The 16,379-nt window shown below is 42.9% G+C and overlaps 1 protein-coding gene across 1 annotated transcript in view; it reads left to right on the top strand.

The window, feature by feature from the left end:
• BBS5 (Bardet-Biedl syndrome 5) overlaps window positions 1-16,379 on the top strand; it is a 135,377-nt gene that overhangs the window by 32,597 nt on the left and 86,401 nt on the right. Inside the window, exons 5-6 of the mRNA XM_078681613.1 lie at window positions 2,013-2,140; window positions 14,471-14,606. Coding sequence (XP_078537739.1) covers window positions 2,013-2,140; window positions 14,471-14,606 — 264 coding nt within the window. The remainder of the gene's footprint in view (window positions 1-2,012; window positions 2,141-14,470; window positions 14,607-16,379) is intronic.

Here is a 16,379-nt window from a genome sequence, read left to right as displayed (position 1 = left end):
GGTCACATTTTTTGGCTGCTGATATCGATAGTGTTCTTGAAGATTTAAGGGAGGCAAGCATCAGAAGAGTAGCCGACTGGTCCACTAGGTTTCCCAGGATCCTTGAAAACGGCCATTTACATTGCTTTGAAAGATAAATGGGGTAGTGTTATGTTTTCATTGGAACTGTTTGTTGTAAGTCCAAGGAACCACGAATATACAGAGTGTGGCAGTTACAGACAAGTGGTAGGTGTTCTGGATTGAGACATAGCACAGAGTTGGTCTGTGTGTGTAGAAGTGCTTGTACTCTTGGGTAGGTAGAGGGTGTAGTAGTAGCTAGGTACATTGTTAAAAGGAGGGAAGTGGATTGTGTGTTAGGGAGGCTTGATGGGGCCTGGGGGGTTTGGGGAGGTCAACAGGTGTTTTGAGGGAGTGTGTGCTTATTAGTTGTCATAGAACTTTCCTGAATGTGCTGCCTAGAGATAAAAATTGGCTGCATTTCTGGCCCTAAGTCCAAAGAGGAAAGACTTCCTTGTGCTCTCTTCCCTTTGTTGAGACGCCCGGGCTGAGTCTTTGGAGGAGGAGTTGTATGTGCTGGTGGAGGTGGTCACTCAGGCCTCCTGCAGCCCCAGCCTAGTGATTGTCCAACAGCCACCAAACTAGTGCACCTGGAGATATTGTATGGGGGGCAAGCCATGATGGGCAATGGACGGAGGGAGGCTGCGGGCAAATCAACACAGACAATGAACGGAGAGAGAGAGGTAGGTTCAAGCCAAGACGGTCAGTGAACGGTGCATAGCTAACACAGCCAACAAATGGGGGATGGGGGATGGAGGGACGGTGAGATGGTGGGGCAAGTCAACACGAACTGTGGAGGGAGGGAAGGTGGAGGCCTAAGCCAACACGGAAAGCAATGGAGGCAAGCCCAAATGGTAAACCGACAGAGGAGGGAAGAATGGGGGCAAGCCAACATAGACCCAACAGAGGGACGGAGGGAGAAAGGATGGGGGGGGCAAGCAAATACTGCTGCGAGGTAAGATGGGTAGGGCCAAGCCAAGATGACAAACAAAGAGAGGGTGGCGGCAAGCCAACACAGACAGTGGGGGCAAGCAGACAGACAGTGGAGGAACACAAAAGAGAAGTAGATGACCGAGCCAGCTAAAAAAGACTCATTTTGGTAGAGCAGTTAAATCCAAAGAAAAAAGTAGCACCTAAAAAATGAGCAGTAGAAGGACACAAGTAATTCTTCTATACTCCAGGCGAGGGACAAAGAGTAAGGAAACCTATGGCAACTGACCAATAAGAAGCAAGCAAATAAAAGTGACAATTAAGCCAACCAAAGGTAAGCAATGAGCGGTCTCTAAACCCATTGATAGAAATCAAAGATCTCAAAGAAACAGCACATGTCCTGTGTTAGTGAGATATAAATAGGACCTCCCTTGAAAAATGTGGCTTTTTGTTACTCTTTGCAACACCATCTTAAGGCCTGGCCTCGACAAGTGACCCCTTCCTAAATGCAAAACATTGTTGTAGTTTTAAAGAATGTATGACTTTTCCAGTTTACTTGGGAACAAAAAGTATATTGTTCAACCTTTTGTTGAATTTTTTTGTTGTTGTCACTTTAAAAGTTAACATTTGTCTCTGTATCGTTAGTTAAAAGACATATTAGTATGTTCCTCCTTGCGCGTCAAGAAGAGTTTTTATGCAGAACACCACATGGAAACTATTTGCTAACTGCACTTCAGCACCGCCGGATTTTCCATTAAATTTCAATTAACTTCAGTAAATTTTACGTTGTACATTTGATTTAACAATTTCTTTAAAAGTATGCAAGCGTGTTATACAGCAACGGATGATATTGGAAAGTCAATAAACACCGCTAGATGCTCTGCTTTTTAGAATTTCATCTATTTATTTCCTGGTTCATTTTGGTGGGGGAAGAGGAGGTATATTCAATATATGTTGTATTTAACCGCAGGCCTTGGTTGCTGTAAAGACATTCTTAAATGCTGCCTTTCAATTTGTCGCTACAGAAGCTACGAGGACAGACCGAAGCTCTTTACATTTTAACAAAGTGCAACAACACTCGCTTCGAGTTTATCTTTACCAATGTTGTACCTGGCAGTCCTCGACTTTTCACTTCAGTCATTGCTGTGCACAGGTATGGATAAGCATTAGTTTTATTTGCTTAGATATTGAATAAGACCGCATAGTCTGGTGTTTTCAATAAGGATAATGTTATCTTGTGATAGAACTTCTCCTTTAATATTTGTTTAATGAAGGAACTCTCTTAATGAACTATTCTGCAAGATGGTATTGCCTCATTTAAAAGGCTGTGTTTTTGAGGGCTTCCTGGCAAATTAAATTTCGATCTCAAAATATTTGCTAATGTTCAGTCTATCCTGATCAATGCCATTTTGGTGCAGTTTACTCTGACAATTGGCAGCAGTGTTTTCATACTGATACCACAAGGTAAAACAGCACACAAAATAGGAATGAAATATAATATGCCAACCATTTGCACATCATCAAACACACCAGAAGAGTGTTTCATTGATGTCAGCGAAGATGTAATCGTGTTCCAGCAACCTGGGAACAAGCTCTACATTACACCGAAGGACACAGGATGATGGTAATGATATGGAGGACGCCATGCCCACTAAACAATAACAAATGAACAGGCACTGACAGAACCCCTAACTTAACCCCACCAAAACCAGATGCAACCATGCCTGGTGATCAGTCACAATCCACTAAACCTGCATTTGACTGGAACAGTTAAACGTGAAACTGATCAATGTGGTGGCTTGGCATCAATTATTAGTACCAAATGCACACAGTAACTCAAACTTTCTTTATGTTTGTATCAAGATGCAGACTGAAATATGAAATATCATGAAGGAAGCAACATAATCCTCTCCCAAAACACACATAAGAGTGTAGGTGGCAAACAAGTTTTTATGTTGTGCTATCAACCGGCTCACTGCTCCATACTGAGCATCATCCAACAGTATATTGGTATTCTGTGGTATTCTTTGCACAAAACACAGCCATTTGAGAAAAGCCTTTCAAATAGCTGAGCAAATGTAATACATGCAAGTTGTAGATACATTATGTGTTATGACAATGAGCCAGATGTATGAAGCCTTTTTGCATTCTCAAACGGCTCGATTCACAGAATCTGGTCTTTTGCAGCCATAAAAAGATTTATTTATTGTGTATGAAACGAAAATTCCAATTTAGTAACACGTTGCAGAGTCATGATTTGTGACCAAATACCAATACAGTATTGGGAAGGGACGTGTTTCGAGCGTCCCATCCAAATGCTGAATTGTATTGGTATGTGTTAATGTTTTGCAACCAAAATCTGGTCTTAAAACACTGAACGGTAGTGGTAAGGCATTCACAAATGGGAAGAGGTCACCAGGGGATGTTGAAAAAATATTTTTAGGAGTAGGCAGTGGTCCACTGCTCACCTGGGCAGATGTGGGCTGATGCTAGGGGTTTACTCCTGTAATACCAAACATATACATAGAGTCATTCACAAGTTGAGTCAAAATATTTCAACTGAACCGTTTGTGAGTTGGGATTTTAAAAACATTCTTTTGACTCCAAAATCATATTTTGGGACGCCTTTTAGGCAGTACATATGGGACAGGCTGATTATTTTGGACTTTGACATTCTTGAGGCCTTTTTTAATGGAAATAAAGACCCAGAGAGAAACCTATTGGTACCTATCCAGGAAACATTCTGCACTCTGCCCCTTTCAGGCAGCTGGATGCAAATCTAGAGGAATATAGATACCCTGTGGAGATGAAAGCCAGGACAATAAAGTAGGAAACAAGGCAGGCAAACTCTTTGGCTGGATAGGCGGGGCGGGCAGATGGATTCCTAACACCAAAGAGATCACAATCAGTTTTTTCCCACAAATCATCAAGACTGTGTGCGCCTTGCTATAGGACTCAAAGCATCTCTTGAGGCAAGATGGCCGCCGAGAGGCTGTAGGGGTCAGTCGCACCAGACCCTCCTCCCGATGCTGTGTTGTTTTTTGCACGATGCCCCTCTAAGGAACTGTAGCTTGAAGGATTAATGGACTGAATTTGTGGACTGTCTTTAGGGGCTTATCAATCTACACGGTTGCCTCTCATCTCTACTACTGCTCTACCGTTCTACTGCTGCATATGGTAGTGAATACAACTGCTATTGGAGAGAACACAAGGTGCTGCTGCTGACAGGGCAATGCTCGGTCCCTCTTTCTTATGGCCTTTACGATTTGATGTTATCTTGCAGGCCAAATCCAAAATTTTTTCTACAGCCGGTTTTTCCCTTTTGGCGCGCTTGATACAGTCTGGGCGGATCGACTGGAGGAGTCTGCTTAGCAAGATGGCACCTAAGATACAGCGATCACCTAAAAAGTATAAGGAGCCACTAGGCAAATGGGTTGATGTATGCGATAATGACGACGCGCACTTGGATAGTCCTGGGGCCCCTGCCTCCAATCTGAGAGGGAAGGCACGAGCGAAAGCGCAGCAGAGACGAGAGGCTGCCAAAGAAAGCAAACTCCGCAAGGTCCGTGAGAAGGAGATCGAGGCAAAAAAGAAAAAGACGCTGGCAGTAAAGCGGAATGATGTGCAGATCGTCGAGGGGGAGACAACAGTGAAAGAGACTCCACTGCGGCAAACTACTATTGTAGAGACGTTTTCCCCCATGCTCTGCCCTCAACAAGCTCAGCAGCCTGCTCGAGCTTTCAGCATTCCGCCGCTCAGTGCTCTGTGCAGCGCGGTAGAAAAGCGGGAGAGGTGCCTGGCGGAGCAGCAGGAGAGGGGCGCAATGAAGAGCGTCGCTTACCGAGCTGATCTGGTGAATGGCTGCACTGAAGTTACAGAGCCCGTACAACAGCTGGGATTATCAGCAGGAGGCGGAGTGGAGGGCGGAGCTAATACAGAGGCGGACCCAATGGCTGAAATCAACGAGAGCAGCGGGAGTGGGTCTGCAGTTAAAGGTGTAGAATCAGCTTTGACAACAGTCATTACAGATAACGTAGCTGGCACCTTGCAATCACAGGATGGGGCTCATAAGGAGGTGTCGATATCAGTTGATGCAGACACAACGTTTCCGGACTTACCTCAAGGGTGCGACGTTAAGATTGTGGTTTTTGGGGCAGGGAATACAGAGGCAAGCAATGGAGCCCCCATGGCTAATAGAGAGGTTTTGGGTAATCTCGCACTAGTCCCAGCCTCACCCACAGAGGATGTTTTCTTTACCGGAAACGACGAGGCGGATGATGAGGACGAGAGTGAGGATAGTGACCCGGACCCAGATCCACTCTCGGAATCAGAGTTGGAAACATCTGTGGGGTCGGTATCTGGTACTGGATCAGATATCGAGAGTGAGCTGGAGTATGACAGCACCTCAACCTCTATTGATAGTGAGGCAGAACTAATTGTCATACAGCACGATACAGTATTGAAAGGCCCCAAGAGAGTTCTTAACTCCGTCCCCACTGAAAAGAGCGAACCTGCACTAGAGAATAAAGCCAAGTATAAAAGTAAGAGGAAGAGGAAGAGGAAGAGGAAGACTAAAAAGAACAAAAGGCGTAGCTCTAGACATATGATCCCGGCTAGGGAACATCACGAGACTCCTGTGAAATCAGTTGCCAAAAGACTTGAGTGGGAGAACACCTTGGAAAGTCGGGCGAGGTTCACAGGAGATCCGGATAATATAAACACTGATATCCCGCAAGCTACCGCACAGGATGTGGACGTGGATGTGGACGTGGATGTGAATCCTTCTAACTTTGAAGTCTTACTATCCACTTTAAAGCAAATGCAGGATGAGGCTCGTACTGAGAGCCAAAACGCTAAGAGAAGAGCTAGGCATGCCAATAAAAAAATATAATCTTCACTCCATAAAATTAGTAAAATGTATGAAGAGGTGGTCGGGAGAATCACTGAGGTGGAAGAAAGAACAGGCAAGTTGGAGGAGAAGGTGGTAAATTTGCAGGGCATTAAGAGGGATCAGGAGAAGACCACAAACGATATGCTTTGGAAACTGGAAGAGACAGAAAATAGGCAAAGACGCAATAACGTCAGATTACTTGGAGTACAGGAAGGAAAGGAGGGGGGAGATGTTCGAGGATTTGTGATTGAACTTTTAAAGGGCGCTTTTCCCGAAATGACATCATGGGTTTGGGAACATGAGATTCAGCGAGCGCACCGATTCCCGATGACGAGGAAAGAAACTCAGGGCAAACCTCGTGCAATATTGATTTATGTTGGCAACTATCTATTGCGCGAAGAAATAATTAGCAAGGCAAAGCCGCATGCGAAATGTACATATAAGGACGTAGTATTTTTTGCTCGCCCTGATTTTTGCCACGCCACCGTGGAGAGGCGTTGGCGGATGCGACAGATGATTACCCCGTTTCAGAACATTGGCTGTGAAGTTTATCTCCTCTTTCCCGCAAGGCTGAAAGTTGGGTTGAATGGAAACTTTAAGATCTTCCACTCTGAAATTATGGCACAAGAGTACCTAAGTTTCTTACGTGAATCTAGAGGCAAACAGAAGGCGCAACAAAGGGAACTTGAGGAACTTGAGGAGCGTGGATCACAGCTGGTAGCTGTTAGAGATATTTCTTGGAAGAAGCAGAAATAAAAAGACAATAATAGTAATAATGCTCAGAGCAAGAGATAGAAATGCAATGTTAGATTCGATGCTTACTCTATCATATGTTACTTTACATATCACTATAATTTCAAGATCATGAATAGGATTTGGTGTATAATTCCAGATTGGGGAATAGGGGGGATCCACTGGTTTAGGGGTCTTTGTATTTCTTCTTTTCTGGGTTGGGGAAGCTTTGAGGGGCAGATGAGGTGAGAGCGAGTGGTAACAGAGGGGGAAACAAATGTTTAGATTAAAATGAGCATCGGGGGGGGTGAGGGGGCGACATCCCGTCGGCACCGTAGGTCAGATATAGGTCAGGTTGACCTATTTGCCTGTAGGGGGGGGTGGGAATCTGTGGGAGGGTGGTCAGGGGAGGGGGAGGGATGGGGAAGGGGCAGGGCACAAGAGTAATGAAGAGGAAGAAGATGACCCAGACAGGAACTGTTATTATAGACTGTGTAATGAAAGGTATAAATGTGTTAAGCTAGATCTGGAGATAAAAGATGGAAAGAATAGTCCACCTAATTTGAGTGTTAGCACTGTGCAGTCAGTAGGCTGTTTATTTAAATTCCGATATGGCAGTTAGATTCGTAACTTGGAACGTCTGTGGTCTGAATGACTCAAAAAAGAGACAAAAGATAGCAGTCCGTCTCCGGCAGATGAATGTAGACTATGTGTTTTTACAGGAGACACATGTAATGAGTACTCAGGAGTTCTGCCTTAACCAATTAGGATTTCACCTGATAGCAAGATCTAAACTAGGGGCTAAAAATAGAGGGGTAGACATCCTCTCACGGAGTAGAAATGTGGTGGTCGGCAGAAAATTAGAGGATCAATGGGGTAGATGGGCCATGGCAGAGACATTGATTGATGGTGTATGGACAACTTTAGTAGCAGTATATGGCTCAACGCAGGACGACCCAGAAATCCTGCAATTTCTGGATACAGAATTAGTGGGCTGGCCATCTCAAATAATTATAGGAGGAGACCTAAATATTAATGGGGCAGATGGGTTGGGGGTAGGGTCAACAGGGCCCTACAAAGGGAGGAAGAAAAAAGTATACAAAGCCCTAACCAATCTTTTAGAGAATAACCTACTGCAAGATGTTTGGGGTAGTATTAAACCAGGTCAAGCAGGATTTACATACTATTCAGCACCTCATCATCTGTGTGTCCGATTAGATTATTTTTTGGCCTCTACAGATCTACTGAATAGGTTAGAAATTGATAGGCTTCCTCGTATCTTAAGTGACCATACCCCTTTAATATTAACAATGAAGGTGGGAGGGAGAAGTAAAGTAAGTAGGGTTTGGACTTTTGAAAGGGGACTTCTCCTGGATAAAAACTACATAAAGCATATGTCCAAATGGATCTGCGAATTTTTTAAGAACAACAGAGGCAGTGCCCCAGTAGGGGTAGTTTGGGATGCCTTTAAGGCCGGAGTGCGGGGTGAGACATGCAGCTTTAGTGCCCATAAAAGGAAAATAGCGCGAACTAGGGACAGTGATTTAGAGAGAGCTGTTGTAGAGGCGGAGCAGCATCTTTATGAATCTTTAATAAGGGGCGAATTGATTGAGGAGGCTAGTATAGAATTAATGAAAGTAAAAAGCGAAGCGGAAGAAGATATGGCGAATAAGGCAGCTCAGAACTTTACGACCAAAAGGGAGAGATGCTACGAGTTTAGTGAAAAGGTAGGACATGTACTTGCCATGCGCACTAGACAGATAGCAGCAACGGGGGTAGTCAGGGAGATTAGGGACGAGCTCGGGAAAATACATTCAGACTCACAGGAAATCAGGCAGGTATTCAGGAAATATTATCAGGTACTGTATGACGAGCAACACCCTAGTAATATTGTAGAGATAAGGGAATACCTCCAGGGCGTTCCGGTGGTCGGGGTATCTAGAGAGGTTGCAGAAGAGCTCGAGAAAGTGTTGGAGCCTAATGAAGTTAAAGAAGCCATGGTTAACTTGCCCTCTGGTAAGGCTGCTGGCCCGGACCAATTGCCCTTAGAGTTCTATAAAATCTTTTGGGAGAGTCTAGGGCAAGACCTAGTTAAGACTATGCAAACTGCACAATTTGGGGAATCTATCCCTAAATCCTGGAGTGGCGCAGACATTGTCCTAATATTAAAGAAAGGGAAGATAGAAACTGACCCAGGGTCTTATAGACCAATCACGCTGATGAACAGTGATACTAAAATATATTCAAAGGCATTGGCAACAAGGTTTGCAGCTATTATATCTCCGTTGGTTAGTAGTAATCAACATGGTTTTATTCCTGGCAAAGGGACGACACACCATACCCGGAAAGTCATAACTATGTTTGACACCGCAGAAGTTACAGGGGATCCGATGGCGGTAATGTTGCTCGATGCTGAAAAAGCATTTGATCGGGTCTCCTGGGACTTCTTGTGGCATATCTTAATAAGAGCTGGGATGAAGGAGGGATTCGTTAAAGCCCTAAAAACTCTGTATAGGGATCCGGTCGGAGCTATAAGAGTTAACGGGGGCACTACGGATCAATTCTCAATTAAGAGAGGTACAAGGCAGGGGTGCCCTTGCTCGCCTTTGTTGTTTGCCATGTATATGGATCCTCTAATTCGCAGGATAGAGCTATGTCCAGACATTATTCCATTGAACACAATGTTGGGATCTTGTAAGATACTTGCGTATGCCGATGATGTGGCAGTGATAACACCAAACCCCACAGAGGCAATTGCTACGATAGAGGGGGAGGCCCGTAAGTTTGGACAGGTATCTGGTTACGCCCTGAATACCTTAAAGACCCAGATTATCAAGAACTCAATGGCTATCTGTAACAATAATCGGGTTGTACATGAAGGGGTCTATTTAGGAATTAATATCACAGCAGATCTAGATAAATTGGTGGAAAAAAACATAGCTCCAATTATAGGCAAAGTTAAGAAAGATCTAGACCGTTACGAAAATCTGCATTTATCATTAGTAGGACGTGTGAATATTATCAAAATGATGGTTTTGCCTAAATTTCTATATATCTTTAGAGCAATTCCACTATTCTTCGATAACAAGTGGTTCAAAATCTGCGAGCAAATGATTAATCGCTTCGTTTGGGCAAGAGGTAAGACGCGGAGGGCTCTGAGGTATATGTCGCTCCCGCGGGAAAGAGGGGGCTGGTCTCTGCCTGATTTAAAACTCTATTATTGGGCAGCGGCATTACAATATATGGTGGGTTTGGTTGGAGGAGCAGAAAAGGAGGGCTGGCATGATTTTGGATCACTTGTTATTTATGGTTTGGCACTTGGTATGAATGCTGAGAATGCTTTTTTGAGATTTTCTGAGGGTAGTTATTTTAAAAGAACACGTTTTAAGACTGTAATCGCTGCACATAATATTTGGAAAGGAATTTCAAAAAAGGTGGGAATTGGGAAGTATAGTTTTTATACTAGACTAAAAAACAATCCATCGCTTTCTAGTGAGGTCTTCTCGGATAATGTATTCCAAGAATGGGACAGGTGGGGGCTAAGAAAAGTCGGAGATATGATGGGTCCCTATGGCATAGTACAATTCGCTGAATTGCAAAAGAGGTTTAATTTGGATACTAAACATTTTTTTAAATACCTTCAAATTAGAAGCTGTCTTGTAAATAAGCAAGGGGGCGCATCGGGTTTCGAAAGAAATGCAATAATGGATCTTATGGAAAAAGGTATTGATTGCACGATTAAAAGATTTTATTTAGAGATGACGAAAATAAAGAAGGACGATTTAGAGAAATGGGGAGATAAATGGTCCATGGACTTAAATTTGGATATGGATGCGGGCAGGGACATCTTCACCGAATCAATAGAAATGGGCAGGACAGCGCTATGTTCATCGTCTCTTCAAGCCCAGCATTATAAGATATTATATCATTTGTATTACACGCCTGCTAAGATTGCCCAGTGGGGTGGTACGACTGGAAATACCTGTTTTAGATGTGGGAATGCAGATGCAGATCTCTTACATATTTTTGTAAGTTGTCCCCAATTGGAAAAACTGAAACAAGATATCACGAATTTTTTTCAGATTGCTATGACCTCGAATATAGAATTAACACCAGCTGTTATGTTATTGGGGATTAGTATTGGTGAGCAACCGACTTGTAAATATTTTCTATTTGTTGCAATGGCGATCTTGAGGTTGATTGTGGCATCGGCTTGGCTAGACCCTAACCCGCCAACATATCATCAATGGTTAGGCAAAGTAATGTCTATACAAAAATTAGAAACAGCTATATATGCCAGAAGGGGGAAGAATGGTAAGAAAATGGGAATACAGATTTGGGAACCCTTCATCCGATGGAAAGTAGGCCTAGGCCCTCAGGGGGGGGGGGGGGGGGAATAGTTTGCTTATTATATGATTTTGTTCACTGTCTGTAATATTATGCTTAATTCTTTACTGTAAATGGATTGTAATTAAGGTGCCCTGTTATAAATATAATGTGGGGGGGGAAAGAAAAACCAATAAAATATAAAAAAAAAAAAAAAAAAGGACTCAAACCATCTCGCTAAGCAAGTTACATTAGGGGATGTACGACAGTGGATCACACTTCCAGATGTTCACAGATATTCACAGATATTATTGGGTCTCCCACGTGATGCTACATATTCAAATAATGTTATGTATTTACTGGGTGTTCTCCTCCCGAAAGAAACCTGCCTACAAATTGATAGACATGTAATTGTAACAAAAGGGATGATTTATAGTAGATCCCCATTAGCAGACTGGCCGGATCTCACACGCTTTTTGGGGTTGGTGTGGAAAGTGACAACAAAGTTTATAAAGGGGGTATTTCTGGATAACGGGAGAGACTACCCTATAGGACTGCCATATCTTGAAAGATGTTAGGCTAATGATGGGTTTCCATATCCAAGGTCCCCAACATGTAGAATTACTCAAGCATAAAGACATTCTAGGACTTTGAGGAAAAATTGTGTCATAGCCAAGACCTATATCTGCAATATTTTTAAAATTCAGACATGTGTAGCACAGGTATGGAGTGCGACTGGTGGGTGTGCTGCATTGCTCTCCTCATGCTCATGGAGGCATGCCCTCAAAGACAATAACTTTTTATCAAACAATGATCGGTAATACAACAGACTGCATGGGACCAGTGAGGTGAAACCGGCCGAAGTTCTCGGAGATCCTGCAAACTCTGAATAGGAGGTGGTGATTTGGTCACCTGGAAAAGTTGTCATAAAATCAGGTTTCCTGCTGTTTCATCTTAAATTATCACACTGCATACACTGCACAAGTATACAATTGAAGGCATGGGTTCTCATTCAATAAGACTTGTGTCTCAGAGGAGGCAGGGACAAGAGGGGCTTCAAGCATATATAGTGGAAAAACCTGCAGATTAAGGTGTTTTTGAAGAAAGTGGGGCACGGCTTGTAATAGATGCAGAGATTGGTGTAGGTCCCAAACCTATGTTACTTGGCTTATGGGGCGTAGGAGTGGGGGGGGGGACCACTCTCTGTCCCACATATGAGAATAAGTTCTTCAATACAGTACTAGAAGTAGGTAGATGTGTTATTCTTAGGTGATGGGGGAAATTTCAAGGTTCTTGTTTTAGGAAATGGAGCGGAATCGTGGATTAGTGTATGACAGTGGAGAGGGAGATTTATCATGGTGGGGGTTGGTTGTCTTCAGAAATTTACCAACATATGGAGGAGATCGTGTGAGTTACAATGACTATCCAGATTCAAATCGTATATAAATGATCTCTTGGTGCAGGGAGAAGAGAATGTGTGAGATGACTAAGCAACGTGTTGATTGCAGCTGCGATCGCTCATGTTGAGGATGTAATGTTAAGCTTCAAGTCTGCAACCTGTGGTCCCCGTTATATTTTGTGCTTCCACTGCTCAGTTATTGTGCAACCCCTATGTAATTTCACCTGTGTAGATTCAGTGAGGAACTGAACTCAGCTATCCACAGGGTCTTCAGATCCCACTTCCAAAGGTGGCTAAATGCTATAGACCTTAAAAGAGTGTCAGATGAGCCCATTGCTTTGTGACGGTATATTGCTGCCATGGTTCAAATCCAGCCTGTTGCAGTGTATTTTAAGATATCATGCTCGCCAAAAACTGCAAGCAGCAGAAGGTGAAGAGGCACAAACAGTCACACTCAATTCTATGTCTGTAAAAGGCAAACCGTGTCACTGCCTTGGTAAGAAAGGAAATCACCTCTTCTCATCTCCTTGTCCATCTCAACCACCTTCCTTTCTCGCTATCCTCGTCCTCCCACCCAGTCAGACTTCCAGGTCCTCCTCTGCCTTCCGCCCCATCTGGCCCCTCCCTACCCATTTCTCCTCCTTTCCTTTTCGTCCTATCTCCAAAGCCTCCTTTTAATCCTCTGAGTAATCCTTCATGTCTGATCTCCACCTCCTTCTAATCTTTCCCTGCTCCATTTTCAGCTCAGTCTCCCTCCTCATCCCTTGTCCATCAGACTGCTCCCCCAACTTATGCCAACTCCATCAGTATCCTTCCCCTCCTGACTAGCCTCCTCCATCTGCTTGTTGGTCAAGTTTCCATTGTTCTCCTCTGTCAACTGCCTTCCCCCTCCTCATCACTGGCGGCCTCCTCTGTCCTTCTCCTTCCTCGATTGCATCCTCTCTCAGGCTCCTTCTCTGCCTTTTACTCTCACCCTATCGGTATCCTTCTGCTTCTTCTTGCATCACGACCAGTCTCACTCTTTTCCTGTGCCCCTCTTCCCCTTGCTTATAAGCCTCTTCCCCATCAGTCTCCTTCTCACCCTCCTTCCAACAGCTTATTCCAGTGCATATGTCTCCTCGTCCCTGTGCCCATCACCTTCGACTTCCACCTCTCTATACGCCTCACCCGTCTCCTCTTTAACCTCCTCATACAGCACCCTTCTTTGCTTCCTCCTAGGAATCCTTCTGCCATCAGCCTCTTCTTTCGCCTCACCCACCCCCACGTCTTAAGTCTCATTCTTCTCCATCTTCTCTCTATTTAGTGTTACCCAATGTTACCCTATTTCAGTGCAACAGTTAATCAGTGGGCTACCGTGCTTGGACATACTCCAGCAGTGTGTGCTCCCATAAAATATATATCCAGAAAATACATATGTTCTCTGTGCAGTTACAGGGCATGCATCCCAGACATGAGTGAGTGCTTGTGCCATGGAGGTGGAACCAGGTGGGGAGGGGGTCCAGAAAAACTAGACCTGAGCTCTTGATAATTGTGATGATTATAGGATGAGGCTAATAAAAGGGCGAAGAGGATAAGATGGAAATCTCACCCCTTGTCACTTTCATTCTTTATTAAACGCTGATGATTGTCAAGTACAATTGTGTTCTATTTGTATTCCTGAGAACCTCTAGTATATGTTATTTTATATTAAAAATTCTCTTTCTGAAAGTGGGGGCCTCTTATGAAGGCTCCTTTTTCACAAATAGAAACTAATATTTTTCTGGTCCTGTGTTGAATACTGTAAAAACATAGGTTGTAAAGGGATATGAGTAGTCCCCAAGATTGACATTCCTTGTCGAGTAGTGTCAGACGTAGGCTGCCACAAGAAAACCTGAAGGTTTTCTCTTGCTCAGTAACTGATACGAACTTTTTGTTTCATCAGTTTAACAAATGGAAATCTCCTATATGCATTTATTTACTGTTTCATGCAGTGCTAATGCTAATAGTTAAAGAATTGGCCCGTTGAATCCTACTCTTGCTTTTTAGTCTCTTATTTGTGTGGGTGTGCACTTCAAAACAAGTAGCAAAATATGTTTTTAGGATCCATAGAAATTGATGTGTAAGGACCTTAATTGTTTGTTTTGTTTTTTATTTAGAGCTTATGAAACATCCAAAATGTACAGGGATCTCAAACTGAGGGGCGCACTAATTCAAAACAAGCAACTGAGACTTCTTCCACAAGAGCAAGTGTATGATAAAATTAACGGAGTGTGGAATTTGTCCAGCGACCAGGTACAAGGCATATAATATACAATTAAAATGTGCTAAATTTGTGTTGGTTTGTAATATTTTCATAGGCCTTCATATAGTTTTTTTTTTAAATACTATAGAACAGGACACCTCCTCCAGCACACACTTGTAATGTTTGGGTCGTCCTTTTTGTGAGACTAGAGAAGCAAAACTAAGTGCAGGAAAAATGCAGCAAGGCTTTCATGTGTCCCATGTATTATTCAGTCTATCAATAGTTCAACTCTCAATGGTGAAAAAACCTTTTGTTTAATGTTCAGTTTTAAACTCTTTGTTTTATTAGTGCCGTTGTATTCCAAGACCCAGTAAACTGTGCTTACTCCTAGCAATTTTCTGGACTTTCACACTAATGGTAGTGTATGACCAGCAATGCAGAAGCCCTAAATCAGATTTTTATTCAGTGGATACAGAAAGTCTGCTCCCCAGATGTAATGGCAAATGTACAGAAAATATTTTTTCTGTATTGGTAAAATGAGCCCGGCACAGTTTTCTTTTACACTTTCATATTTTCAAAATCCATCTCTAATCATTGAGTTGAACATGAAGGGGCAAGTAAGGTAATCTGAACAAGGACTGTAAGCAGATTTGGGGTTGATAATGCCTCAACTGAATATCAGAGGTTGTAGTAAGAATTCAGCAAGGAGCACAAACAAATACCTGAAACATAGATGGGCGTTCCAATAGTCCTTTATGAATTCTTTTTATTTTTTATTAATCTGAGCCTCAAGTTGGCAGAATAGCAAAATAAAAACTTCATTTACAAAGATTCATATGAATCACATTTAAACAAATTACACAGTCTTTCCATTTTAGCATATAACCTTGCAGACACAATCAAAAATGATCTATTTTCAATTTTACCCAGGACTCATTGGTAAGGGATGTTCTCAAGGTAGTTGGGCATATTCCAACTCACCAGGATCATGCTCGAGGAAGCTTCAGATGAGGAAAGTGTTAAAAAAGCATGGGATCCTCCTGAAAGAAGGTTTTCATCTCTCTCCTTCCCCCTGTGTCAGAAAAACTGTTTATTCTAAAGTAACTGCTTCATAATTCACTTGAATAGTTAGTTGGCCTGTAGAGCGCAGGGTGCAGTACTTATTCGCTTGAGGTGATGTGGACTGACTGTTGGGCACCAGATTTTAAATGGGCTTGAGTATGCAACTCCAAGCACAGTCTCAAAATCAGCTGTAGGAGAAAACAGTTAAATGTTCTTAAAAATACTGCTGATAATTAGCTGACTTAATAATCACACTAATGTGTGTTTGGCCAGGAGGCATCCTGGGTCTAGAGTTAGCCAATATATATTTTTTGCGAGTTAAGAGATCAACGCCTTGTTCCCACTTAAAAGAGCTCTTACATTCATGTCTCCGGAATATGCCCTGACATTTCTTGGTCAAAAGCAGGAATTGTCTGGGTGTCTAAAAATGAAGTTCACAATACACCCTAGTGCACATTTGAGCTTCTTGACATGTTTATTGAACAACATTGGCCAGAATGGGTAATCAAGGTGCATTAGAGGGTTCTGATAAAAATCAATATGTGATAAGTGTCAAGGTATTTCACTTGTTTGCATCCTTGCTGCCCAAAGTCCAGTCTATTTCACACAATGAAATAAGGGCACCTTAATCAGTCAGACCTCCCAAAATGTTAAGAAGGACCAGCAAACAAGTACTTCATTCACCACCTCCTGTGTAGACGTGTGCTAGAAGGATCAACAAAGATCCAAAATGATATCAATGACAAGGGAAGAGCAGAGTG

The sequence above is a fragment of the Lissotriton helveticus genome, chromosome 3_1 (genome assembly GCF_964261635.1).
Source record: "Lissotriton helveticus chromosome 3_1, aLisHel1.1, whole genome shotgun sequence".
Classification (NCBI taxonomy): domain Eukaryota; kingdom Metazoa; phylum Chordata; class Amphibia; order Caudata; family Salamandridae; genus Lissotriton; species Lissotriton helveticus.
Note: the sequence above shows the minus strand (reverse complement) of the source record. Positions and strands in the feature narration are given on the sequence as shown.